General features: G+C 38.2%; 1 protein-coding gene across 4 annotated transcripts; it reads right to left on the bottom strand.

Annotated features, from left to right (window-relative positions):
* st3gal2 (ST3 beta-galactoside alpha-2,3-sialyltransferase 2) lies at window positions 1-24853 on the bottom strand. Of its 4 annotated transcripts, none has more exons than XM_081372908.1 (8): window positions 24607-24853; window positions 17750-17893; window positions 12209-14071; window positions 10324-10517; window positions 5948-6127; window positions 5306-5351; window positions 5025-5144; window positions 1-3650 (listed from the first exon to the last, which is right to left on the bottom strand). In XM_081372908.1, exons 3-8 carry the CDS (start codon window positions 12686-12688, stop codon window positions 3477-3479), a joined length of 1194 nt encoding a protein of 397 aa, XP_081229034.1. In that variant the 5' UTR covers window positions 12689-14071; window positions 17750-17893; window positions 24607-24853; the 3' UTR covers window positions 1-3476. The 4 variants fall into 4 exon arrangements, with proteins under 4 accessions (XP_081229034.1, XP_081229036.1, XP_081229035.1 ...); XM_081372910.1 differs by having other exon boundaries at window positions 17760-17893; XM_081372909.1 differs by lacking the exon at window positions 24607-24853 and adding an exon at window positions 24372-24472.
* Between the last annotated feature and the right edge of the window lie 3015 nt (window positions 24854-27868).

The following is a 27868-nucleotide window of genomic DNA, read 5'->3' as shown; positions in this document are numbered from 1 at the left end:
TTTTTAAATGTGTTTATTTCTTACAGAAGCATAAAGATTAAAAACAGTCCATAATTACACAAAGACTGCGGTTGTGAAAGGAAAGAAAAAGCACTGAACAATAGACACTATATCAACACTAATGTAGTTAATGAAAGCAAACACAGTGGCACATGAGGATATGTACAGTCTGTTGAAGGGTTCCATCAAATGAAGAACTGGATTCAACATTATGTGGATAATAGAGTTTGTTCTACTCAAATGGACATATCTAAATACTGTAGCCTCATTTTTAACTTTTTTTGCTGCCATTTTAATTATTTCTTCAAATCGAAAGGGGAATCTACCATAAAGCCTTTAAAAAATGTCAAGAAAACAAAATGAAACTGCCTTCCTCACTCAACATCTATCCTGGAGGCACAATCATGTGTTTGATTGTGGAAAACGTAAGTCTCACAGGCTGTGTAATGTTCATTGACAACTTTGCATCCTTTAATTCTGTTAACAATTCAGCAAAAGATGATATGAAGTCCTAAAAACTCTCTCCACAAATACCAGTAATTTAGTGCTGAGAACATTGGCAAGAGCATAAAGAGAACAAGCCAATTTCAAATTGATCTCGTCATGCAATTTGGCCACAGACAGAACATTTCAAATGGAGAGAACAGAGAAATAATGTAGTCTTTCATTCATTGTTTGAGGTTTGCCTGAATATCATTCGGCAGGCTACGATGTGGCACAAAAACAAGAAGAGAAACATCCCTCATAGCCAACTAGTAGGATTACTGAATACTGTTAAGAGCAATACAAGAACTTCACGAGCCAGCATTTTTCTTAATCTAAATGTTCTGAACAATACATTTAAAAAAAATCAGGATAAGTAATTGGTTAAAAGTCTTTGGTGACCAACTGCACATCTCAATATTCTACCAATAAGATGGCAGCCCATCCTACATGTCCGTGATATTAGAATTTCACTGTAAAACGCCTTATATTAATCCCTCAGAATAGGTCAACTGCAGCACTGTGTAGCCTATTTAATATTCCCCGGTATATAACCGTCAAAAGACGATTACACTTTATTGGCAATGTATAAAAGCACTTGTGTGCCACAAGTCTAGATTCTCTAAAGGTTCAGGAGACTTTTCCGACGTGAAAGCGAATGCAGGTAGGTAGCTCTTAAAAAATGAAGAGGGGAGAAAGTTTTCAGGTGAGAGAACTTTTCCCACCCTGATCCCGAAGGCACGGCGCTCAGCTTAGTTTAAAGTAGAACAGACAAGAGGATGAGATGGTGGCGCATAGGAGAAGCCGTGAATCTTGTGTGGGTGGAGGACAGCTGGTGGGTAGACGATCCGTGTGCCCTATTTTAGAGCCCAGATTTGTGCGCGCGCGAATGTGTCAATAAATGCTCTGTAAGAAGACTAAAGGAACAATAACATGTGTTTATGCGTCTTATAATGAGGTTAACGGTGCTCTGGAGAGAGGATGTGTCCAGAAGCGAGGACAAGGCACCCAAGCATGTAACATATGTGCATTTGCTCACTGAAATAGCTGATATGTCTACATTTTGAAAAAGAACTACTGCACCTGAAAGTCAAAACTCGGACTAGGCCAAAACAGAAAGCTACGGACCCCCAAAGGGAAATGGCGATGAGAGAGGGGAAGTAAAATATCATATTTCAGTGCTTTTGCGTTCTCTCTGGAATGTTTTACGTTCCCCCGAAACCATGCATTCACTTGCAAAATCTCTCGCAAAACTTTTGCATTCGCTCGCAGAACCTCGCAAGGATTGTGCAAACGTGCGCATAATTTCTCTGGGAACGCAAACATTCTACAAGCTAACCCAAAGTTTCTTGGAGGAAAGCAAACATTTTCAAGCTAATGCAAAATGTATCGGGTCAACACACAAAATTTGCATTGAAATAATTATCCCCCCCCCCCATCACCATGTCCTTTAGGGCCTCCGTAGAAAACACTTGGCGTTCACATGAATCTTTCTTGTTATTCTTTGTCTTAAAAATGTATGTAATAAATTACACAAGAAAAACTATACAAATAAACAAATCACCTATTTTTGATGGTAAATGACTGAACAGCAGCAAAGGAGTGTCTACATGCTTTCAAGAAAACATTTATCAATGAGATCCATCAATTTTACCAAGATCTGTCAGCTAGTTTTAAACTGAATCGCAATACATCAGGCTTCATAAATGAAAGCTTATATTCAATTTCTCTCAATCTGATACTTTCTGCAGTTTCTTTCCATCATTTAACACTATTTCAGTAGGTTTGATTTAAGGGAGTATGTGCTGTAGCTCAACAACGAAGCGCTACTACTGTTCACAGTGCATCTCTAAAACAATCACCACAGCTGTATTAGCGTTGATTTCTAAATGTACTCCACGTATTTTGAATATATTGCTCATATGTGTTCATATTGGACTGCGCAGTGGTTTTGAGTATCTGTCCATCCTCCTCAGACCAGAGGAACGATCAGTACTCAAGATGTAATTAGCTAAAACAAAAAACGAACCAAAAAGCAAAGTTGTTCAGACTGATGCAAGCACACAGTGATAGCAAACTGTTAGCAGGATCATTTCAAACACGAACAACTAAACATAAAATATCTTATAAGACAGAGTAAAGCTTGGTTTATGCCCGGTGACGTGAGTAGTGAAACGACCCGCCATTATGTCCAAGCTTTTAGTTAAAGGGATAGTTCACCTAAAAAATTTAAATTCTGTAATTTACTCACCCTCACGTCATTCCAAATCTGCCCAACTTTTTCTTCTATAAAACACGTAAGAGGATGTTTTGATAAATGTCTCTGAGACATTTTTTTTCTTTCTTCAAATTCAATGGTGCAAAACAACTTTGGACCCCATTGACTTTCATTGACAACAGTTTTTTCTCAAAATATCTTCTTTTGTGTTTTGCAGAAGAAAGTATACCATGCAGGTTTGGAACAATATGAGGGAGAGTAAATGATGACAGAATTGTCTTTTTTTGAACTGTCCCTTCAATGAATCACAGAGAACTACCAGAGTACAATGATACACTATGGTGATTGTAGGTCTCACTCATCTATCTTGCCTCGGCGTGAGCACACATAAGAGATAGGCGGGAAAGAGTTCTCGTATCATCACTATTCAACAAAAGTCATAAATATGAGTTTATTCCATTCCCAGCACATATACCTAACATGCTGTTTAGTGGTGAGAAATTAGTGTTCCTTTCCAAGTCAAGTTCCTTGTCCCAGTTGAGGTAGGCTTGCAAGGAAAAGCACATTTACTAGCGTCTCCTCTCAAAACCACCACATTATGGGGGACACTGTCCAGACTCCTGACCACTCAGGACAGCACAGAATGGTAATAAGATCATGAAACTACTTCTTGATCACGTTTAACAGGCACACTAAGTGTGTCAAGTGGATAATGGGTGGTTTTGTTTATGGTAGTCCATCAGTTGGTCCATTTCTTTGCACCTGGTGTCCAGATTCACTTTCCAGGAAACACTGAGATCTTGCCAGCCTTGGCCAGCTTGTCGATGATCTGGGCCTCGTAGTCTGCATCATGGACACCTGTTTTACGAAACTCTCCAGAATAGCGGTTCTGCTCCCAATAGTGGTGCCAGTTTCCCCGACTGTCCGCCCCAAAACCAAATACATTCACCTAGAGTCAAGAGGCAGAAATTAATTCACAGTCACTGCTTGGAAATGTAAATAAACCTTAAAATTTTAGAAATTACAGATAAATTTCACATAAAAAATACCTGAAATGTCTTTCTCAAATACAAAATGAAACATACATATTTATATGATTTATAATATAATCTTATGTAGTTCACACTACTGTTCATACGATTTTTTCTTTTATTTAGCTTGGAAGCATGGAATTGATCATAAGTGACAGTAAAGACATTTCAGTTTCACCATTACAGAAATAAATTACTAATTAAAATAAATTAAAATAGAAAAATAGAAAAGTTTGAATAATATTTCACAATATTAGTGTATTTTTGTGAGCATCTTTCAAAAACTTTTCAATCGTAGTGTACACACACACATTCACACACACATACACACACCTGTTCAAATGCCCGTTGACAAAAATATCTAATCAGCCAATCACATGGCAGCAACTCACAGTATTTAGGCATGTAGACATGGTCAAGATGATCTGCTGAAGTTAAACCTAAGCATCAGGGCAACAGTAACTCAAATAACCACTCGTTACAACCGAGGTCTGCGCAAGAGCATCTCTGAACAGTGAACACGCAACACTTCAAACCTTGAAGCAGATGGGCTACAGCAGCAGAAGAAGATCACACCGGGTGCCAATCCTGTCAGATAAGACCAGGAAACTGAGGCTACAATTCACAAAGGCTCACCAAAATTGGACAATAGAAGATTGGAAAAATGTTGCCTGGCCTGATGAGTCTCGACTTCTGCTGCGACATTCAGATGGTAGGGTCAGAATTTGGCATAAACAACATGAAAGGATGGATCCATCCTGCCTTGTATCAACGGTTCAGGCTGCTGGTGGTGTAATGGTGGTGAAGGATATTTTCTTGCCTCACTTTGGGCCCCTTAGTACCAACTGAACATCATTTAAATGCCACAGTCTACCTGAGTATTGTTGCTGTCCATGTCCATCCCTTTATGACCCATCTTCTGATGGCTACTTCCAGCTGGATAATGTGTGTCACAAAGCTCAAATCATCTCAAACTGGTTTCTTGAACTTTGCAATGAGTTCACTGTACTCAAATGGCCTCCAGTCACCAGATCTCAATCCAATAGAGCAGCTTTGGGATGCGGTGGAACCGGAGATTCACGTCTCACAGAAAAATCTGCAGCCTGTGCGATGCTCATGTCAATATGGACTAAAATCACAGAGGAATGTTTCCAGAACCTTGTTGAATCAGTGCCATGAAGAATTAAGGTAGTTCTGAAGGCAAAAGGGGGGTCCAACCCGGTACTAGAAAGGTGTACCTAATAAAGTTACTGGTGAGTGTGTGTGTGTATCATGCCCCCCTAAGGTCTTACCTCATCACATACATGTAGAGCAAAGAACAGGACGAGCATGCCAGTGGAGGGATAGCGCCCATGATGATGTGTCCAGCGGTCATGGATGTATTTAAAGAAAGCTGGGTTGAAGATCTGAACCTACAGGTTTGATACATATGCAGATTTATAGCAGCACAGAGAAAACAGATAAAGACTCAATGTGAGATTGATAGTGTTCTATTGTTCAGGATCTAAAGAGTGTCTTAATTCAGAGAATATAAATCTTTGAGAGATGGGATGGGAGGATGGGAATATATTACCTTGTCTTTATCCACACGCAGAAACTGCTTCACTGGAGCGTAAGTACTAAGAGAGAGAAAGAGAGGGCGATTTGGAAAGATAAAGTTATAAGTCTTCCCACTGACATCTCTTCATCTTTTCATAAAAACCCGGGAGTTGAACTGCTGCTAACTTTCTAGTGTTTTTCAGTGAAGTAGAGAATATTGTTGATAAAGTGCTACGATGTGTGGCAGTGTGTGTGTGCTTTGAATGTTGAATTTATGGGTACAGAACACTGCAGTGTGTTCATAGACAGAATATAATCAATGTCTCATTGTCTAATTTTAATTAAATCCACATTGCGCTTGTAAACTGAACTGAAATACTAATCTATTGATGAGATGTCACACTCTTAAAAAAGAAAAGAGAAAAAAAAAACGGTTTAGGCATTGACAACCAAATTTTCATTAAATCCACAGTGTCTGAAAACTGAAAAACTCGTTTATCGAAGGGATGTCACATTCTTAAGACTTTTTTTTTTTACCATATTAAAATGACATAATATAAATAAAATGAAAAAGGAAAGAAAAAGAAGAAAATAAATAAAAGAAAGAAAAATATTGAATTAAAATGAACTAAAAAAAAAAAAAGAAACATTTTTGTGTCTGTGTTATTGTGCTCACAAGCGGATCTGGCCGGTGGAGAGAGCACTTGTGATCCACAACAAGTCGAGAGTCTTGAAGGGCACCAGCACAAAGCTCACGTTGGCCGCCAGGTTTTTGGCACTCTCTGGGTACATGAAGTGGTGTGTGGTACGGCTGCCGGCATCCTCTTCGTACCCTACAGTGGGGGCCAGGTTCATCCTGGAACACACAGATCCAATTGAATTAGACCGTGAAAACCCTCTCTCTTTTTCACGGATTCAAACAAGCCATATTACTTTGGCATTTCATTATTTTCCCCATGATAGAGTGAAATGAACAAACAGAAAGAGCATTCAGGTTGAAAAAAGCAGACAGCATGAAACCCTCGCCACTCATTGTAATTGCATAGAAAAGAGTAATCAGGACATTATTAAAAATTCTCCTTTTGTGTTCCACAGAAGAAGAGAAACATGACAGGGTCTCTGCAGAGTTGCTAAAATCAAATAAATGTAAGTCTTTTTAAGACCTGCATAAATAAAATGAGTAACCATGTATCTCAGCTTATTTGAATTAAACTGGCTGCAGCACATATTCAACTTCAAAAGAGGGAAAGAGCGAATTTAAGACGTTTTATTCGATACTGTACATAAGTACTGAAATTGGTTCATGTCATCTCAATACATATGAATTAGAAATCAATCAATATTTTACTGATTCCATTATGCATTTAAAAAGATTTTTGCAGATACTAGTCAAATGTATATACTATGGAAGCTTGTTTCCGCCACAACATAAAACATTTTAAAGGATAATTGCGACTTTTTATCTCACAATTGCGAGTTTACATCTCGCAATTCTGACTTTATTTCTCAGAATTGCGAGATATAAAGTCAGAATTGCGTGAAATAAAGTCGCAATTGCGTGTTATAAAGTCAAAATTGCGAGATATAAAGTCAGAATTGCGTGTTATAAAGTCAGAATCCTGACTTTTTTTCTCGCAATTGCGACTTTATATCACGCAATTCTGACTTTATAACACATAATTGCGAGTTTATATCTCGCAATTCTGACTTTTTTTCTCACAATTGTGAGATATAAAGTCCAATTCTAAGGGAAAAAAGATTTCATGCAATTCTGACTTTATATCTCCCAATTGCGACTTTATTTATCAGAATTGCGACTTTATATCTTGCAATTGCGACTTTATTTCACAGAATTGCGTCTTTATATCTTGCAATTGCTTTCCGAATAGGCGAGCTATTCCTTTAAGAGAGACAGACTGCAAGAGACTAGCAAGATGATGGAGAAAGGGTGGATCAGACGGGAACGCAGACGGGGTCGGTGTCTGTTCAGGAGACACGTCTATTGCGCCGATGGATTTCAGAGCTTTATATTTCACAGCTCATGTCCTCTCAACAAAATGCTCCGATTAGAAGAAAAAAATTCTCTATTTGTATCCTACATGTATTCACTCAAATTCAGAGAACTACCTTACATCACCAGGATTTTGTAAAATGTAGAATCTCAAGCTTGTATTCAGGCAGCAGGAAGCTTTAGATGTAATAGTCCTGGAGATTTTAATTCAAAACAACAAATGTACATGTCCGCCTGTTTCTCTCTTTATCTTCTTAAGACTCAAAGCTTGTCTCAAAGCCAGGCAGATGATTTACCAATCAAATCTCAAGTGCTTTTCTTCTTATATCATCAATCTTTAATAAACACAGGCCAACAAAAAACATGGCTTAAACTGGAAACCACAATACTCATTTAAAATGAAGATTTTTTTTTTTAATGAAACCACAAGGAAGGTTTATTATTCTACAGCTTGGTTGTGGCGTTTAGTATTATACATTTGGTGAATTTTTTTACATAGCATTGGTTTTCACACCTGCCCTCAAATAATAATTTTACATTAATATAAAATAAAGTCACAAATAATTATACAGAAAATCCACACCTGTACGTAATATAGAAGTATATACAGAAAATGTGTGATACATGCTACAAGGATGCTAACTGTACCGTTTAATTACCATTAAAAAACCTTTTCAGACAATGCAAACTTATATGAGCCAATAAACATTCGACTGGGGAAGAAAACTCATACCATCTCTTAAACCATCTCTTAAACAGTGTCGAAATGAGAGCAGACAGCAGTTAAACAAATAAAGAGACGAGGAGACAGCTGAAGAAATAGATGGATTCGGAGGAGGACGGGATTAATTTAAGACTTCACTGAAATAGCACCTCAATTTATACCTCCATCTCTTTCAGCCTCTCCGTCTCTCTGATCTCTACTAAACATACACTGTTCTGTCTCCTGAAGGCCATTATTTTACTCTTTTCTTTAAGCAGCAATATGCACAATCTGCCCTTTTCCATTTTCATTCGCCTGAAACCTGAAATTGCAAATGTCAATCCACCATATCTGGCTGTGATCAGTGTCCCAGAAAACAGGACTATTGTTGCATACTAAAACTAAGGTGAATACTCCTGATTCAAAAACATTGCTATAAGCTATAAAATAAATAAAACTATAAATATATTGATACAGATAAAGATATAGATGTGGCTTTCTTTCATCAAAGGTCTAGCTCGAGCAATGTTCTGCTGGTTCCTTATTCCTTAAAAGGTTATGTAATTGTTTTTAATGTTTAATGCCAGAGGCGAGCTAAACAGATGAGGACAGCGCTGTGACGTCGAAGTCATTAGTAAACATTGCAAGATGGCTATGGATGAACACCAGTTGTTTGAAATGGCTTTGGCCGCTAAAATGAACGAGTTAGACTTGGCTTTTTATCTAAAAGAGGAACAGAAGACGGCGCTCGAATCGTTCCTTTGCAAGAAGGGTGTTTTTGCTGTTTTGCCGACCGGATACGGCAAGAGTCTAATCTATCAGTTAGCTCCGCTGGTAGCTAAGCGTATGGGGCTTGTTGTGATTGGTCGTAGTGTTTTCCAATTGCGTGCAGTGAGATTTTCAAATGCATGCTTGGTGCCACCACTCGAGCTGGCCGATTTTCATTAGTCGATGCCAGACCATTAATCTTTCAGATTTAGGTCTGGATTTCCAGGCTATCCTAGGCTGAAATTCAACCTATGTTCTAAATTTGCAAAGGAACTATCGTATTGATCAACCAATAGAAGATGATGGGGGTGTTAAAGGGGTCATATAATGCCATTTTTGTACAAGCTAATATGATTCTTTAGGGTCTAAATGAAAAGTTTGTAATATACTTTAATTAAAAATTCTCATTAGTATTGTAAGAAAACACTTATTTTACCTGGTCAAAAACAGCTCTGTTTTCAGCACGCCATTTAAGTGCATGTGTCTTTAAATGATAATGAGCTTTGCTCACCCCGCCCCTCTGTTCTGTGTGTACATCGTTTGTAACACAATAACACAATAACCATAACGTGTTGCTCATTATAAACGTGGGATTATGAATTATATTGAGAACGTCGTACATAGAAAACATGCCGTAATGTACCCTGAGTGTAAACAGCCGCATTCATCGTGAAGCGTGCAGCAAACGATTTGCAAAGATTAATATAAATATATAAAGGTTATAAAATGTTACACTCACTCACTTCTTCTGGAGGTTCAGCAGGAACACGAATAGTTGGTACCGATCCTTTTTTCAGGAGCAGCTTCTTAGCAAATAACCAGCTTTTTACTGACCTTGTTTGTAAAGCAGTCTGGTGTGTGAAATGATTCGCGCACACATGAAAGCATTAACGTTGATCGTGGGGAATACTCCCTTCGAAAACAAACTCAGCCACTGCATCTTCAGCGGTTCGGATTTAGGAACATCAAAATGACTGCTGTGTTCCTTATTACACCCAAGAACAGAACACCACAATCGCTTAGACGCCATTCTGCTCATAGACAGTGCTCCAGCTATCAACAATGACAGCGCCGGTCCGCGCGGACTATGATTGTCAGCTCGCTCACGTGCGAGGGTGGGTCTGTGTTGAAACGCTGCTGTCATTCAACAATCGTGGGAGGGGCGTCGATTTTGTGACGTCACAAAATCGAACGGCTTGATTTGAGATGGGGGAAAACATATAAGAAGATTAAAAAAAAAACACTGGATGGATTTTTATCATTTTATGATGGTTGTGTACTGGCACTGCCAACACACATTTCAGTACAATCAACTTGTAAAAGTGCATGTACCATTATATGACCCCTTTAAGGAAACTTATTTTTGCTAGAAGTAGAGAAATTACATATTTCACCTATAATTATTAAACAAAACAAAAAACTAAACTGAAAGATAATAGTATTAAAAAAAAAAAACTTTTTAATATTTTGTTTCAAAACCCAATCATAATCTTGAATATGTACTTAGATTCCATTTCTAAAGACTGTTTTCTTTCCCTACTTCTTTTCCCAGAGGCATTTCAAGACTCACCTCATGATGAAGTCGTGGTCATCAATCACTGGACCGTAACCTGCCCCGCGGAGGTTTCCTGAATTCCCCACCACGGCACAGCGCAGACAGCGGGCAGGGTCCCACGAACCATACGGGGAACGGCCTGGAATGACCTGGAACAGCCTCTGTAGAACTTGCTGGATGTTGTGGGGTTTGAATTGAGGCTGCAACATCTGTACAGGGCCCAGAGGGAAGAGAAGGGAGGGAGGGAGGAAGAAAGAAAGAAACTGACATAAGGTTGGGCAGTTATCTTTTAACTTCAAACCATCTGCACACCTGCCTGTGCACACATGCATACTAAAATAAACATCCAGGCAGCCAATTAGCCACTGTGCCAATAAAGCCCTCTGCGGTGAGGAATGAATACATTTTAAAAAACACGTTCAAGACCAGACCTAAAATCTTTTCTTTTGTATTTTACTGCATCCCTTCATTCTCCGTTTTTTATCCTTTCCTTCTCCTCCTCACTGTCCCCAGTTTGTCAGGTCTCTATTGTAGCTAATAATTCTTGGCAGATGTTCTCTGGGTACACCCATCTACACCCATCTACATTATGGAAGCCATTGTGTTTTATATGAGACTCGGTCACCAATAGATTTTTTTTTTTTAACTGTATTTTTGATCAAATAAATCCATCCTTGGTGAGCTATAAAGACTTTTTTCAAAACCATTTTACAAAATCTTACCAACCCCCAAGATTTTGACCAGTAGTGTATATATTCATTTAAGATACAGTATATGTGCGTCTTTAAATGTATAGAAGATTTAGGCAAAAATCTGAATTTAAAATTTGAATTGGAATAAAAGGAAGAGGAATTTAATTAATTGCAATTCAAAAACTTTGACTAATTTCATTAGTCCAACAAAAGCTTCATGACTAAACAAATTACACAATTAATTTTGAGTAATTAAGCCCATTATACTCTGATTAGACATTTTCTGAAGTTCAGTAAATCCAAAAATTCCAATATTGCCAAACCAATTAAAGTCCCCCTGTAGTCAATAATTTTGCCTTAAAATAGCTTGAATGGCTTTAGTATATGCGGTTCTATGAATATGCAAATTAACCCCGCCTCCACTCACTCGCACCAGCTCAGAGATCCACTCGTTGAACGATCACGTTGACGTGATTGTGTAGTTTGTGACGTCAGAAACAAATACCAGCGATTTCAAACCGCGTTTTTGTCTTTGGTTCATTGCAGTTTAAAAGATAAAATACTCAGCAATGGTGCAGACTTATGAATTAGCACATTGTTTGTCTTAAAGCATACTAAAAAAAACACATACACATATAAACAATATTAAAAGCTTGATTTTCACCACAGGGGGACTTTAGCAGTTTTTATTTTATTTTATTATTATTGCCAGTAAGCAAACACCTAGAACAGCATTGTGTCAGCATTTTTTTGAAGTGCAAAATTCTGTAGTTAACATAAGTGCAGGCATTTTCCCAACCCTCATCCCCAAATCTTTCTGCTTCTTTTGCTTAATGCAGTCCTCCACCCTCCCTGCTTTTAATTTACTCAGCGCAAGTATTACAGACTAACATTTTTCAGCTGACACACTTTTCTCAGACATTTCTCATGTTCTCTTGGCTTCGTGTCGCTTAAACATGATGCATAAGCACAACTGCAGACCGCTAACATCTCTCACTAAAAGGAAAGAAGCACAATAAAATAGGTCTCTTTTAATTAAGGACAGTGGGAGTTTTGCAGACTGTTTTGCAGTCATTTCATTTTGTTTTTACCATTTAGTTAATGCATGAGGTCAAAAGCATTTCAAGAAATCGAACCACAACAAAGTCTAACCACGTCAAGGGAATGGATTCTTAATATAAAAGCTTCAACTGAGTAAGATCACTTACCACCCACCAGTAGTACACGTCTGAAGGCAGCTGGATGTTGTCCCGAATCCACACAGGCGAGATGTCCGGGTCGTAGTTCTCGTCGAACCAGTCAGAAACGCCTGGGTCGCCCACGCACCGAGAGCAGGCACATGTCTTTTGCTGAGCGCTCTCGGCTGGGATCATTCGGTGGGAACCAGCATAGCTGGGAACTAGCTTAACCCTGCGAGACTCTTCCCATCCCGGGGGTTCAAAGTAAGGCAGGCCGGCTCCTCCTCTCAGGGAGAAGGAGAAGAAGAGCGAGGTGAGGAACAGGAGGGCCAGGGATCCCAAGACCACGCAGACTCGCAGGGAGCATCGCATGCCCCCGCGTTCTCCTGCCGCCACAGCTCCAACGGGCGCCCAGGGCCTCAGCTCACCCGTCCTCGGAGTTCGTGCCCATGTGGCCCATCCCCAACCCAAGCCCAAGCGTCCCTCTCGCTGCGGAGGCACAGACGGCATGCGCCCGCCCCACTGCCATGAACCGGCCCCTGCCACCGTGCCCAACCTGGACTCAGTACTACTTGGCGTACTGAGCGACACAAGCTTTAAACCCAAAAGTGTGTGAATCTCACAAAACTGTTCGCCTGTGAACTACCACTGCTGATCCGCCGTCTGTCTGTCTTCTCTTTCAACGTCTCACCGCTGCCGTGGAGCCTTTTACCGCTCTTTATTTTCGATCTCTTCCCCCTATGGGATCTCCTCCAGCTCTCTCTTTCACGCTTCTGAACTGTCACGGTTCAAACAAACACCAGTCTTTCGCCTCTAAAAAAATCAGTCTGCTTGTAGGCGTGTGTGTGATCTGCTCTATTCTCCTTGCAGTGACAGTTGGAAGAATAGCCCTCTCTGCGGTTTTGACATCTCAGTGCCAGACAAGCTAGGCTGTCATCCGTGTCTGTTCCATTACAGTCCTCTATGAGTCCAAATTTGTCACTGTAATTTGGTTTGACCGCGTCCTTACGCTCTGTCTACCGAGCCACCGCGCTGAACTTCACAGCCAGAGGAGGAAAAGGGTGGAGTTTTCTCACAGACTTGTAATGAAGTTCTTTTGCTGACATCTTGAATAGCTTTATATTATACAACACTCCGTCTCATTCATTTCGTTGTAGTCGCGTATCCTGCTAAATATTTTAAGTGCAGAGACATGCCGCCGCATTTGTCTTGATCATTGGTCTTTATGATGTCTTCAATGAAACAGATTCAACTTTGAGCTTTCAATTTGCAACTGTCTGGAAAACAGCAGTGGGGTTTGAACATTCCAGTCTAACTGTGCACTTTAGGACATTCTACATAGTTTGATAAGTTGAGCACTTTGACTCTCTCCAGGTCAGTGGATGATAAAAATGAACCAAATAAAAAAATGGAGTAAAAGATGGCAACAAAGACGATTAAAATAATCTAATGGCTCAAGAACAAAAAAGGGATTTGAGAGCCAAGGAGTTGGATTATAGAAAAAGGCAGACAACAAAATGCCCTCAGATTTTCTTCTAACACTGCAGTTGTCTAGCAGCTAGAGGAGTACGTGATCAGGCGAGTGCCTGCAAACATGTGTTGCGTCGCAGGACTCGCCTGCCAATTTCACGATGACAGCTTTTAACGGAATTGGTGAGGTGGAGAACTCGGATTTCAACAAGGCAATGTGCCCTGACCTGCTGTTGTCCTGTAATCTCCAAATCTATAATCTCTGGGATGCTGCTGGCCCACCTGTGTGATCTCTCTTTCTCTTTGCCAGTTTGCTGCCGAGAAAACCCATCAGTCGTAGAGGGCGCAGTGCATCAGAATCATAGTGGAATCCAGATGCTGTTGTCTTCAGCTGCTCTTCTTGATTCAGGGCGACCTTCCAAACTACAGGGTAACAGACAGACGGAGAAGTGCAGAATTATGTAGTGCATACCAAGACAGGGATGCAATTCATAATGTTATTATTTTAAGATGTGTAGATTTTTTTTTTTAGTTGCACAAATTCTAAGACAATTTTTCATATTCAAACTTTCAGAAAACTGCCCAAAAATAGCAGATTATTGGCAAGCAAACACAGTTACATGCCAAAATGTGTTTTGCTCCAGAGACGTTTTTCTGCATTTATTACAAATTACAACAATATGACTGAAATGTACACAGAAAAATAAAGCAGTGTTTTGAAAAACATATAATGTATGTTATGGGTTTTCAACATACCACAAATGTTTCTACAAATGTTCAGGGGGTCTGAGACACACTGAAAGGATTTTGAAAAATGGAAAACTAATGAAAAAGTTATGGCAAAATTAATATGAACATTTTTGCACTATTCCTAAGGTCACCAACAATTTCTGTCGATATGAACTCCTTTGTATAAAAAAACAAACAAATGTAATTGAATCACAAGATTAGATCAATACTAAGAAATTCTGCCATTCTCAATTCATTTTAATTTTTCAATCCAACGGCAGTCAAATTGAACCCTGATAAAATAATTTGCAAATAAAAATAGTGTATCAAATTAGAAAACAATACAAAATAAATGAATTTTCACAAGTGGTCTCAGATTTTTGCTGTCACTATGAGAAAAAAAGAAAAGCATGGTAATATATGCATTACCTGTCATAATGCACCAAAAGTTGCAGCTCAGAAATCCTTATGGTTTCTGCCTTCAACTCAGATTTTATTTTTCCAATCCTTCTTTTCCCCCCTCTTGTTCACTGACTTTTCGTTTTCATCATATTCACTGATATCTGTCCCTCACAAATTTTGTGAAGACACCACAGTTGAAGTGTTTCTATCTTTGGGGCTCTCTTGTGACCACTGATTTATGTTGAATATTCTCTGTAGAGCATCCGCTGAGCTAAATTACCAGAGCTGAATAAATGGAGCACAGGCATGGCATGGGCATGGACTTCACTGCTCTCACAAAATAACACCAACCAATTTGTGCATGTTTTAACATTAATTTAAATGCATGTATGTAAGAACAGTTTCGACAATAAAAGCAATGCAGGATAATATATTTACACACATCAGTTTGATGCCAACAGTTCAATCGTGGATTTAGAAGAATATATTGAGATAGCATATCAAACAAACAGGTGGCTCGTGCTGTTTTCACTGTGGCTGCAGATTAAATCACGTGCTTGTGATTGCATGCGTGGGTGAGCCGCTAGAGATCACATAATGCTCTCCCTTTCTCTCCAATTAGAAAAATGAATTTCAGATTTCATTTTCTACGGCAGAGGTAAATGCCTACTTCTTTGATTGAGACGTTGTCAACCTTAAACGCGCTACTTCTTTTTAGACGCCTAGATTATGAAGAGAGAAACAGAACGAGGCTGCGGTGCATGCAGTCACTTGATGCTGCTACAGCTATTCAGGTTTAATCGTGCTTTTTTTCTTCTGCTGGTGCAACGGGAGCGCGATCAGGTCTGACGTTCTGAAAAGCATGAACTCGCCCAAGTTTCGACTTTTATGTGCACGGGCTCCCAAACTTTTTGTTCCATTTACCTTTTCGATTTCGAACTCCTTTAGTTTATGTAGCCAACAACGTAATCGTTTGTCGTCAGTAAGTGGATGAGTGTGTGCGATTAATATTCGACTTAAAATAATTCGCGCAGTAGGCCTTATGTTCTGAGGGATTAATATTCGACTTTTAAAAAATAATTCGGTCAGTAGCTAATGTTCAGAGGGGCAGTTGGTTGCGGTTCGAGTTACTTTTAGTTTTAAACTTAAATTAGGCTATAAACGATTTTTAGAGTAGCCTATATAAACAGCGAAAGAGGGTGCATGCACAGCCATTTAACGCTGCTATAGCAATTTTAATAATGTTTATTTCTGCTACACCCTTCATGTGGCTGCTGATTACTTGTCAGGTTATGCGACATCAGGTTTGACGTTCTGAAAGGCGCGAGGCGCCTAAACTTTTACTTTTATGTGGGATTACGCAAACTTTTTGTCACATTTATTTTTGATTTTTAAATTCGAACTCCTTTAGTCTATGTACAAATATTAAGCTAAAATTCAAATGTAGTCGTCAGTGAGTAGACAGTGTGCGGTTATTTAATGACATTCGACTTATTAAAGGGGTGGTTGATTATGATTTCACTTTTTTTTTAACTTTAGTTAGTGTGTAATGCTGCTGTTTGAGCATAAACAACATCTGCAAAGTTACAATGCTCAAAGTTCAAAGCAAAGGGAGATATTTGATTTTAAAGAAATTGACCACAACAAACAGCTGGTAGGGACTACACGACATTCCTCCAGGGTTATACGTCACCAACCCTAGAATTTACATAAACCCCGCCCCTTGAACACGATTTAAAGATTATCAAGACAGAATATACTAATCAATGACTATAAGATAACTACGCATAAGCTACATAAATTCATCAAATAACCATTCAGAAATGTCCTGTTGCATTCTACATGTTGTCACTTCTTCTTGAGTCTCTCCATCATTGTCTTAATCCAATTTGAACATAAAAGGCTAAAAGTGTTTGAAATTTTCAGTGCATGACTGTGTGAGTGCAAGCTGTTGAAGCTCCGCCCCCTGTGCCAGGAGCAGCAGCTCATTTGCATTTAAAGGAACAGATACAAAACGGTGCGTTTTTGCTCACCCTCAAAGTGACCATTTTAACATGCTATTTAAAAATATCTGTGGGGTATCTTGAGCTAAAACTTCACAGACACACTCTGGGGACATCAAAGACTTATTTTACATCTTGTGAAAAGGGCATTATACCACCCCTTTAAAAATAATTCTGCCAGTAATGTTCTGGGGCAGTGGTTTGGATCGTGTTAGTTTTCAAGTAAACAAATGACTATTTTTTTAAATATAGTTTGGATGTGTACATTTATCAGAACATGACAAATAATCAGTACTCATGGTTTGATGCCCAGTGAAAACTTTTAACAAACTGTAGGCTAACTTTTATTAAACTTTTGTGGTTACTGAAAATTTTATTGAAAAAGAATCGCTAAAATTGGCTAATAGTTTATTTATTATTTCACTTTTCTATATTCATTTCAATTTCTATACATGCCAATCACAGTTTTATGACCAGCAATTAAGTGTGATGCACTATCTAAGAAAAAAGTATGGAAATCAGTAGAATATAAAATTTCAAATGAAAGGCAAAATCCTCTTAAAGCAGAATTATGCTCCCTGTCTATTCAATTCATGCTTCATTTTCTCACCAAGCTTCGCATCCTCTACAGTCTACCCCCATCCAATATCTCAAAATGACAGTCTTCTCATTTATAAAGCCATCAGCACACATTGCTTGCTAGACTCACAACAAACAGGCAGTTGAGATATGGAACCATTATTTCCATATTCTCTTTTGGTCAGCACATCTGAACTGCTACAGATATTGCTTTCACAGTTGTGCTAAACATATTAACACTCATTCTTGACTCGACACATATACATATGACACATGCTTGTAATACGTTCTCAAAGATCAATTCAGGCAGAGAACACGAATATCAATTTTTCCATTTCTTCCTCCTTCAAACTCTGACACAGGTATTACACACAAAACATCCACTGACCTTAGCTTACCCTTTCTTTCCCTCTCTCTTTTGTTGTTCAGTCGCTTTTAGTGGGTCTTGACCAATGTGCCTGATCAGCAAGGGTGAGCCGAGCACTGTAGAGTGGGTGTCTGAGTTGCCTTGGCAACGAAACCTCACAGCTGGCTGCAATGGAAATGTAATTGAAAGAGAAGAGCAGACATTCACATACTGGGTGGGCTTGCATTCTCTCCGACTCACATGCTGGACAGGTTGTTCTCAAATATTCAACAGTCAATGCTCCAACTTTGCGCTATTATCAGATTGGATGGAAGCAGGGAGGAAAAACGATGCCTGTCCAGTGACTCTAGGGTTAACATACTGTCAAAACGTGCACTCTCTCTTGGCCGAGGATTAATCTAATCATAAAATAGTAATTTTCAACGGCTTGGCCCTAAGGCTTAATCTAATTTCATGTTTAATGGATTAAACCCTTTTAAAGATGGATACATTATTGCTTGTTAGACCTCTCTTGGGAAAAAAGCATGATTATCGTGCCTTTTTTTTTTTCCATTTAAAAATGTAGACGTATGATTTAGCTATTTTTATCAACATTTTCTTCCAAGGTGATCTGGTGTCAGTGGAATGTGTTTTCAGAAGCCTTTGTTCAATGATTCTGTTCAGTGCATTTAATTCTTGGGAATGTGGCCTAATAATAAATGGGGTATCATGCTATTAGTGCCATTGTACGTTATCAATCACAAAGACATTCTTCAGATAAATAATCCAAAACTGAGGTCATGATAGTAATTTACAGAGTTCATATACTTAACTTAATTCGCAGATGTGTTGTAAAATGAAACTTTTTTTATTTTTATTTTTTAACAAGGCTAGTCCTAGTTTGCATCACAGCCACACTAATCACAAAAAACTATAACCTTTCACATCAAGCCCTTAAACCAACTAAATGATGGAAAAACAAGTAAAAAATGCCTACATCTCTAATCAAATTCAAGTCTCAATTTCATTTTATGTAGCCTACAGCTTCAGTCATGTTTATTTCCCATTCTGCCTCTCAGAAAATACTGGCTCTCATTTTTATTTCTTTTTCAGTTTCGTCTTATTTTATACTCTCTCAAGGGAAAATTAATTTAGCCTTGTGCACTAAACATGAAAGTAGAACTAGATATAACCTTAGGTGCTATTTTGACTCATCTGAACAAGTTTCTGCCTGATTAACTTAATGTCACAATTATCTTGGGCAAAAAGCTTCAAGTTCTCATCTAAAAAACATCCTTCCGTACACCAAATTTATAATAATCTAACATAAACAAAACATTCCATGCCATCTCTTTTGACAGACATTAAATATCACTTGCAAACACTTTCTTTCTTTTAATTCTGCAGACTATATTTCATATCCATGCTAAATGCGGTATTGAGGAGGCACTGGATCAGTTATCAGCATACAGCTAAGCAATCCGTACTCGTGAATTGTGTTTGTTCCCGAGAGCAATGAGTTAACATGCCCTCTTGAGTCACATTCTCCTGGAGCTACTGTTGACCCTTCATCATGCCTTTCTACATCTATCCACAGGGGATGCCAACACCAGTCAGGTCCTCCAGCTCACAGAAGCTGGTCTATTATGATCAACCATGATAAGCCACAGACACACTGCAGAAAACAGTCCTCACGGATCTCAAAGGCCTGGGAAGAATAAAGTTTTCAATCTTACCATCTAAATCAGAGCATAAAACATCTCAAAGAAGCAGAAAACAGACCATAGAATTATTATCATATATAATAACATTGTTTTTGGACAATTGCAGTGTCCAGTCTACTCTCTTTTGCCTGCGCCTCCCTAAAACTTGTAATCTTTTGGAGTGTTAAAATCATGCAGTTATTGCAAGCAGTTACGAATTACGATATGTACATTTGCGATATATCATGCAGCCCTAAATAAAACCTTGTATTTTCAAATTATGCACTTTGAAATCATCTCTAAAAAAAGCAAACATATGGATACAATATGTGGTCAACCTGACCTACCCCCTCCTTACTGACCTTGTCTCCGTTGCTTTTTCACATCTTCTCACTATTCCCCTGTGGCATATTCATGAATTATCCATGCATCTGCGGCTGTACCTATCTACTGATCTATCTACAGTATCTCTTTCTATTTGGCAAGTACAGAAAAAGATGCTCTTTCAGCCCATGGCCCTTTCTATGTCATCCCTCTCCATTCTCTCACTCATTCTTTCAATTGTTTTTAATCCCTTTCTCTGCATGACAAAGTGTTTCTTCTCCTGTGTTCAGAAATGTCTCTCTCTCCCTCACTCATCCAGTACAGATCCTCTCAGGCCACCTAGACTGGCGCCAGATGCCAAGGCCTGTCGCAGAGCCCATCGATTTTGAGGAAAACCAGGGGCAACGCTGGCTCCGGAGCACCACAGAAAAAGCCATCATAGCTGGCACAGTTAACCCTTATCTGACCACCTCACTGAATATTCATAAAAGTCATAAAAAAAGTGCTGCAATGAGCGATTATAAGATTGTGTGCCAATTATACTTTCCCTTAATCTGTCAATTAGATGTCATCAACTCAACTCAACGCAGCCTGGCTATTTGCTTTCCAGACTGATATACATGGCGAGCTCCAAAATTAAAATAAATCCCAGATCTATTTTGTTAATGCGTCATTTGGATTAATTTACAATTAGTAAATGAGGTATGCTACAGTTGTGTGTGCTTGTCACACTGCAATAATCTAATCAATCTAATGTTTTTAAATAGAGAAAGGTAAGAATGTCATGTTACCTTCCTGTCTAGGCTGAACTCAGAGGACATCTTTATACAATCTTGTTTCTGCCACGAAAAAAAAGGCTTTTATCTTACGATTCTTTTTTCTTGCAATTGCGAGTTTATATCTCACAATTCAGACTTTATAACTTGCAATTCTGAGTTTGTCTCACAAGTCTGAGAAAAAAAGTCACAAATGGGAGTTATAATTTCGAATTGTGAATTATAAAATGGGAACTGCAAGAGATAAACTTGGAATTGTGAGAAATAAAGTCAGAATTGTGAAATATAAGCGCAAATGTGAGAGTCAAAACTGCTAGATAAAAAGTCGCAATTATCTATTTATACTGTGGCAGAAAAAAGCGTCCGTATCTTTGGGACTGTTGCTGTGTGTAAAAACCATTACATTTTCAGTGATCTGACATGATGAGCATCTGAAAGAAAACTATTCCATCTGTTTGGGTTTGGGAGCAGGTCTCCAGGGAAAGAGAAACCCAAAGAACTCATGCATGTACGAACACACACAGATATACAGACAACTCTTGTCTTCAGCAGCAGGTGCCCTTATTTGTTATTTTCTGTACAATCCACGTGGTCTCCAAATCAAGAAGCAAACATAACTGTAAATGTTGAGTTGAGCTATTTAAAGGGCTAGTTCACCCAAAAATGAAAATTCTGTCAGTAATTACCTTCATGTTGTTCCAACCCCATGTTTCGTTCAACAATTTGGAACACAAATTAAGATATTTTTGATGAAATCTGAGAGCTGGCTCACTCCTTCATAGGCCGCTAGGTAATTGTGAGCCTACGTTCTGAAGTACAACCTAGAAGCGCTGCGCTGTTACACTACGTGAACTCACTCAGAGGCCCAGAAGAAAATGAATAGTTGAAGTCGTTTTTCTTTTTGCGCACAAAAAGTATTCTCGTCGCTTGATAAACTTAAGGTTGGGCCACTGTAGTCACTTGGACTATTATAACGATGTCTTTACTAACTTTTCTGGGCTGGCAAGTTTCAATAACAAAGAAGCCTATGGAGGAGTGAGACAGCTCTCAGATTTCATCAAATATAACTTAATTTGTGTTCCGAAGATGAACGAAAGTCTTACGGGGTTGGAACAACATGAGGGTGAGTAATCATTTTTGGGTGAACTAACCCTTTAAGTTGATTTAGCTGGAATTCAGGTGTTGTCACAGCTCTTTGAATTAACCAATTTGAGCCCATGATAGAAAAAGGTTTCCTATAGAGTAACCTATTTAAAAGCTCTCATATGTGACTCGTTGACAGCGTTCTCGCTCTGTACACAGTGTTAACCTAGTTAAGGCTAAGTCAGCAGGACTTTTGCTGGCTCCTAATATTCCCCAGGTACTATGTTAGCCTAGTTACAGAAGATGATGAACATCTGTCATATGGAACAGTTGCTCAAACAAGACAAGTTTCCAGTTTATCACAACACATGTCCTTTTTTTTATCCATGCACTATTGTACACCACACTGTAAAAAATGATGTCAGTAAGTCATGACAATATATGTTTTTACATTATTTTAACCCATCAAATTAAGTAAAGCAATTTTTAACTTTTTTAATAAGTTATACAAAATTCAATTGATTTTTAAGCCATTTTAATGTAATTTAAGTTGAAATGACTTGTACATCTAAGTTGATTGAACTTAAAAATTTAAGGCAGCACGTTTCTGAAAACGATACCGTTATCATCTGTGTAAACTACAAAAAACGTGAATTTGTGAAAACGGCGACATCATGTGCATGTGTATTACGTGTACAGTCTATAGGCGTGTCGTCTTTCTTTAAAAAGTGACTTCGCCAACTACTGGTCTGGCAGCATAACACGTTTCTTTATCGTTTTCACAGAACGAGGATATTTTGTCAACATTGTCATCTGCAAACGAAATTTTTTAACTTTTACATTTTTTGTACATCATTGTTGTGTGAACATACACTCAATGAAACAATCTTTAATAAACTAAACGATCACTCAGGAAAACAACAGGAGAAATAACAAGTCTTACCACACTTAAACTGACTGGCTGGCAGACAGGCAAACCGAAACACAATGACAATAAAACAGAACTACAGAACATAACCATTACACACATCAGGTGATTAAAATATTAAATGCTATGATTTATTCATTATGGTTTCAGCACCGAGTCACTGTGCATACCGTCACAGAAGATTTAATAAGAAATTGATGATCCTCCATTAAGCTTTGGGAAACATTACACTGGATGTCTACAACTCGTCATGCTAAACTCAGCCGGGCCATTTGCTTTCTGGACTGCATATGCATGGTGAGCTGCAAAACAGATTTATTTCTGAGTGCATGTGTCCATGACACTGTAAAAAACAACAAAAATATTGGTAACATTTTATCATAAGGTTTCATTTGATAACAATAGTTAACCAAATTAGTTAACATGAAATAACAACGACCAATACTTCTACAACATTTATTAATGTCAACATTTACTAATACATGTTTGAGGTCAAAAGTTGTTTATTAACTAACATTAACAAAGGTTAATAAATGCTGTAAGAATATAGTTCATGTTAATGAACTAATGCACAAACTGTTAACAAATGAGACCTTATCATACAGTGTTACCAAATAAATGTTCTTAGCTGATTATTATTTTGAAGATTATCAGAGTACGATTCCATTTGAGTTTTTCTACTTCAAAATGTAATTATTTGCAAAATTAACTAGCAATTTCTTGAGTGAAAATTATTTTTAAATAAATCCTATACACCATTTTTCAGTATGCAAAGCATGATATTTCTTCAAATAAAACCTGGCTAAAAGAGAGCCGTATCACCACAGTCGTGCAATTAACCCAAACAGCAACTGTCCTCAAATTCTGTCACTGAAAAGGGACCAATTAGCAAAGGGAAAATTGAATGTCATGATAGAATCAGATATTAATTAAAAGTGTTGCAGCAAAGCCTGTGTTTAGATATTGAGATATTGTGTGATATAGAAGTTAAAGCACCATAAAATGGGCTTAATGGCCACTCATCTGAAACATCATGATCTGCCAAAATTCTTATCGTTTCTTATGTCTACATATAATTCAAATACTAGTAAAAAACTAACCGTAATCAGTTAAGACCAATACTTGAGTATAACTTGGTAATTTAGGTTATATGTTATATGCAACTTGGTATGGTCAGAACAGATTTTTTACATAACAATAAACAAATTTAAAAAGCATTACATTTCTTCAAAATCTCCCTCTCTCTCTCTCTCTCTCTCTCTCTCTATATATATATATATATTAAAACAGCGATGTTAAGCAAATCTAGTTTAAAAAGCACTAATAACTACCAATTTATCTGCGATAATTGCAAAATTGCACAGTTCTTTGGGGATAAGGGCATGGAAAAATGCTGGTCAGCTAAAATCTATGAAAATCTTTATTATTTTAGGATTATAATCTTTATATTTATTATTAATGCACAAGTGATGTTGAAACTCTGATACAGTCATGTATCGGATGCCTAAAGTGATTGTACTTGTCTAAAAAATGGAATGAAATCTTGCACTTTTACCATAAGTTTCCCTGAAAAAAGAAAATGGATGTTAATAGATCTTTAATAAATGTTTGTTGTCTTTCTGGACAACGTACTGCTTATTTGATTTCACTTTATTGAGTTTACATTCACATTTATGGAGTTCAGTTGTGTCTACTTTGAGCAAACTGCATAAGCACGAGACAAAGACTTGATTAGGTCACCCTGTCACATCAACCCCAAGAAAATCCTTTACTACCCTTCTTTCTTTCCTGTATCTAAGCAACGCTGGCAGATCGGTAAGGGTGGGTTTAGAGTGGAATGAGACCCTCACATAAATGAGATGGGTTCGGACACAAAGGGGCAAGCCACGGGTCCCTCTTGAGTGCCTCTATGCATGATGCGGGCCATGGACCACTACCTACTCAATCTGGGACTATCTGCTTTAAAAATAAAAAAGGAGGGATGAGACATTAATGGACTGAAAACCACATAAGCATTGACCACAACAGGTTATCTCACACAATGTACACAAATCAAAAATGGTATGATGCTCATGCTTTCCTTACCTTGCAATGCCTCTTAAGATGCATAACCTTTCATCATGATGTATTCTTAAAACTGAGGCAGTTTTTGAATATAAAGACACCCACTTCTCCTCCTCTCTAGAACGTAAATTTCTGCTGACTGTTGTAGATGTTGCACTAAATGAAGAGCATTCAGCTTCCATCTGATTGTTCACATGAATTCTTTGTCGGTAGTTGTTGCAGCGTCCACATAATATGCTGATGCAGATGTGCACAAAATGTCCTGCTGTGCGTTATTTCAGCGTCTCTAAGCCCTTGGATAATGTGCAACAATGTAATTCTCACAACGTTGCGTGCAGTCCGTGTGTTGCCCCCCCCCCCCTCAACAAGACACCCTTACACCACATTCTCCAATCGCCTTTTACAGTCTACTGGGATATGTAGTTCTTTAAATGATTTATCACAAAACTGCGAACCTTTACTTTGCTCGTGCAGTACTCAAGTGACTTACCCAAAACATTATTTCTTGTGTATTTATCTACACAACACCTGAAAAGTGTTTTAAGTTGGTGGCAGGTGTTGCGTGCGAGTCCTGCGCCTTTTTGTACTACATTTCCCACAATGCATTTGGAACAGATGGAATTTGGAACCGCTAAGTGCTGTGATTGAGGATGCTCAGAGAATATACATTCAGTATGTCCACAACGTATACATTATATATTCTCTCTCTATATATAAATATATAGTCCTACATACATATTCTATATTTCTCGTATATTCATTTCTGTTGTTAAATGTAGGCACTGTCCTGAAAAAAACAAAAAAAACTTTTTTGCATAGGCTAACCAACAGACACATAGGCAACATTACTTTTTATGATGTTGAGATGCTGTAAAGTGCGTAGCATTCAGGCTGTTATTTTTCCTCGTGTATAGTTTTAATACGTGGCATTCTATATGGAATTAATTCTCAATGTGCATTCCAGACAAGTCCCAGTTGATGCACTGCTGCCGCCTTGTGGAAATGATTCATGCCTTCTTTGCACTACACTGAGACTGCACAAATAAAAAGTGTAAACTTAACACACTTGTTTTAAACGAATTTTATTTGGTCATTATGACAGACAAAATGAGGTAAAAATATGACCAGGTCTACAAACCGCTGCCTCTGTAAGACGGGGTTTGTGTCAGGAGTCGTTTGCTTGAGCAGCAACCTCAGGTACATTGTGAATTAACTATGGTAATGGCTTCGTGAATTTGGTGAGAGTGGTACCAATATATTGCACAAGTTCTAACAATACACTGAAAAAATATATTGTTGGTTGGTTTAACTTAAATGTTAGGAACCTGGTTAGCTTAAAAGTTTGAGTTATTACAATGAAAGAGATTGGTTTAATCAACAGAAAATCAAAATATGATGTTATCGGAACCACAGTAATTATATATGTTCATCTGACATAAGAAAAAAAAGTTGTAATAACAAATAATGAATATATATATACAGGGTGCGATTTGCCGGGGGGGATGCGTGGGATTTCCCCCTTTCTGGTCAATGTATCCCTGCCTCTGCTTAATTATTTTTATCCCCAGTGGGGATAAATTTATCCCCCCCTCAAAGTGATCAGTGCTACTACACTAGTGGCGAGGCGGATCACAAAACGTATCACGGATCCGTGGTTTGATTAAAGTCCATTTTATTTTAAAATGCGCTACTTTGACTGGCTCCGCGCAGCCTCTATCACCACTCTGAAGACTTGCTCAATTTCCCGCCCACGGCGCTATATGATTGGTTACACCTCACGAGTAATAGCCTATCAACACTTGCGAGACGGCTGCAGGTCTTTTTTTACGCCGTATATTCAGCATATTACTGAAGCGGGAATAAAAATCACAATCTGATTATCTGTTTCTATGATGACAAGCAGGGTTAGTGTCCCAGTCACACCACTGAGAATGGCCGAAGTTACACATACGGTGTTTTAATCAATTGAGACTAAACGCAAAGGTTTTTTGATTACTCACTCACTCTTGAGTTTCTGGCGCGAGTGATTTCAATGTAAAGACGCGTTTACGCGCGTCTAGAGGTCCTGCGGCGCGGTAGACGCGAAGCCCGAATGAGGCGAATTGACTTTGTCGGCCCTGCCCGACACGTTAACTGTAATCATGAGCCCGAGCCCGATTTATACCCGTCCAGAGAGAGAAGTTTTACACACATTTTTTTTTAATACGTGGGACCAGGTGGCGCCAGGGAAGTTGAGATGAAGCAAAGATGAAGTTGACGATCGCCATCTCCGTAGTGAATGCACATATATGGAGAAATGCATGAATTACATCAGAGTGTTGCCTATTTCTTTTCGTTTTAAATTGTTTCGTTTAAAGACATTCCAAGCTTTCTTTAGATATATTTCTTACTATTCTCTGTGTGAGGCATACACTGAGTTTCGGTTAATTTATGATGAGATGCGCAGTGCAAGTGACCGGGGCGCGCGGGCGCCTCCATGATTAGCCTATAGCCTATGTCTGCTATATTTGCTTCTTAAATACATGCAATTCGTTGATGAAAAATGTATTAAAATTAAGATACAATTTATACAAAACGAAATTCACTTTAAAGAAAGGCTTTCTACAAAACAAAACATAATGAAGTGGTCAAAATCATGTCTGACCCACTCCAAGTCTCCCGATATACTGCACATCCTATCTTCGTGCTGTTCACTTTTCATAATCAACATAGATGAAAAAAAAACAAAAAACATTATAATATTTTAACAAATATGCAACTAAATTTATTTAGTTATTTATTTATTAAATTTATTATTTAATGGCTAGGCTACAACACATAGTAGGCCTACAGAATCTCTGTACAAATTTCTGCACATTCATTTACTGCTTCTGAATTTTACACACAAGTTGAAAGGCATTTGTTTGTGCATAGTAAAACATATCTGCAACATTTATCAAGTTCACGGATAATTGTGCGTGCATTTATTAATTATTATCTTAATTAATAATGCAACAAGGACAAATCATGGTAACTGTCTTGTTTGTTTATTCAGAATGAAATGGATCGCAAATGGATCCGAATGAAGAAATGTAAAAAAAAAAAAAAAAAAAACGTGGACAATGATGAACACAGAAAATAAACATGAATGAACTTTGGATGGCCTAGGAGGAGTAGGCCTAGTAGGCTACAACTCTAATTCAACAAGGTTTTAGAATATAGAATATTTTTTAAACAAAATAAATATTTTTAAAGTTTATTATCCCGGGCCCGGTGTGATACGTGCGAGTGGAGGAGACGCTGA

The sequence above is a fragment of the Scardinius erythrophthalmus genome, assembly GCF_964197995.2.
Source record: "Scardinius erythrophthalmus genome assembly, chromosome: 8".
Taxonomy (NCBI): Eukaryota; Metazoa; Chordata; class Actinopteri; order Cypriniformes; family Leuciscidae; genus Scardinius; species Scardinius erythrophthalmus.
Note: the sequence above shows the minus strand (reverse complement) of the source record. Positions and strands in the feature narration are given on the sequence as shown.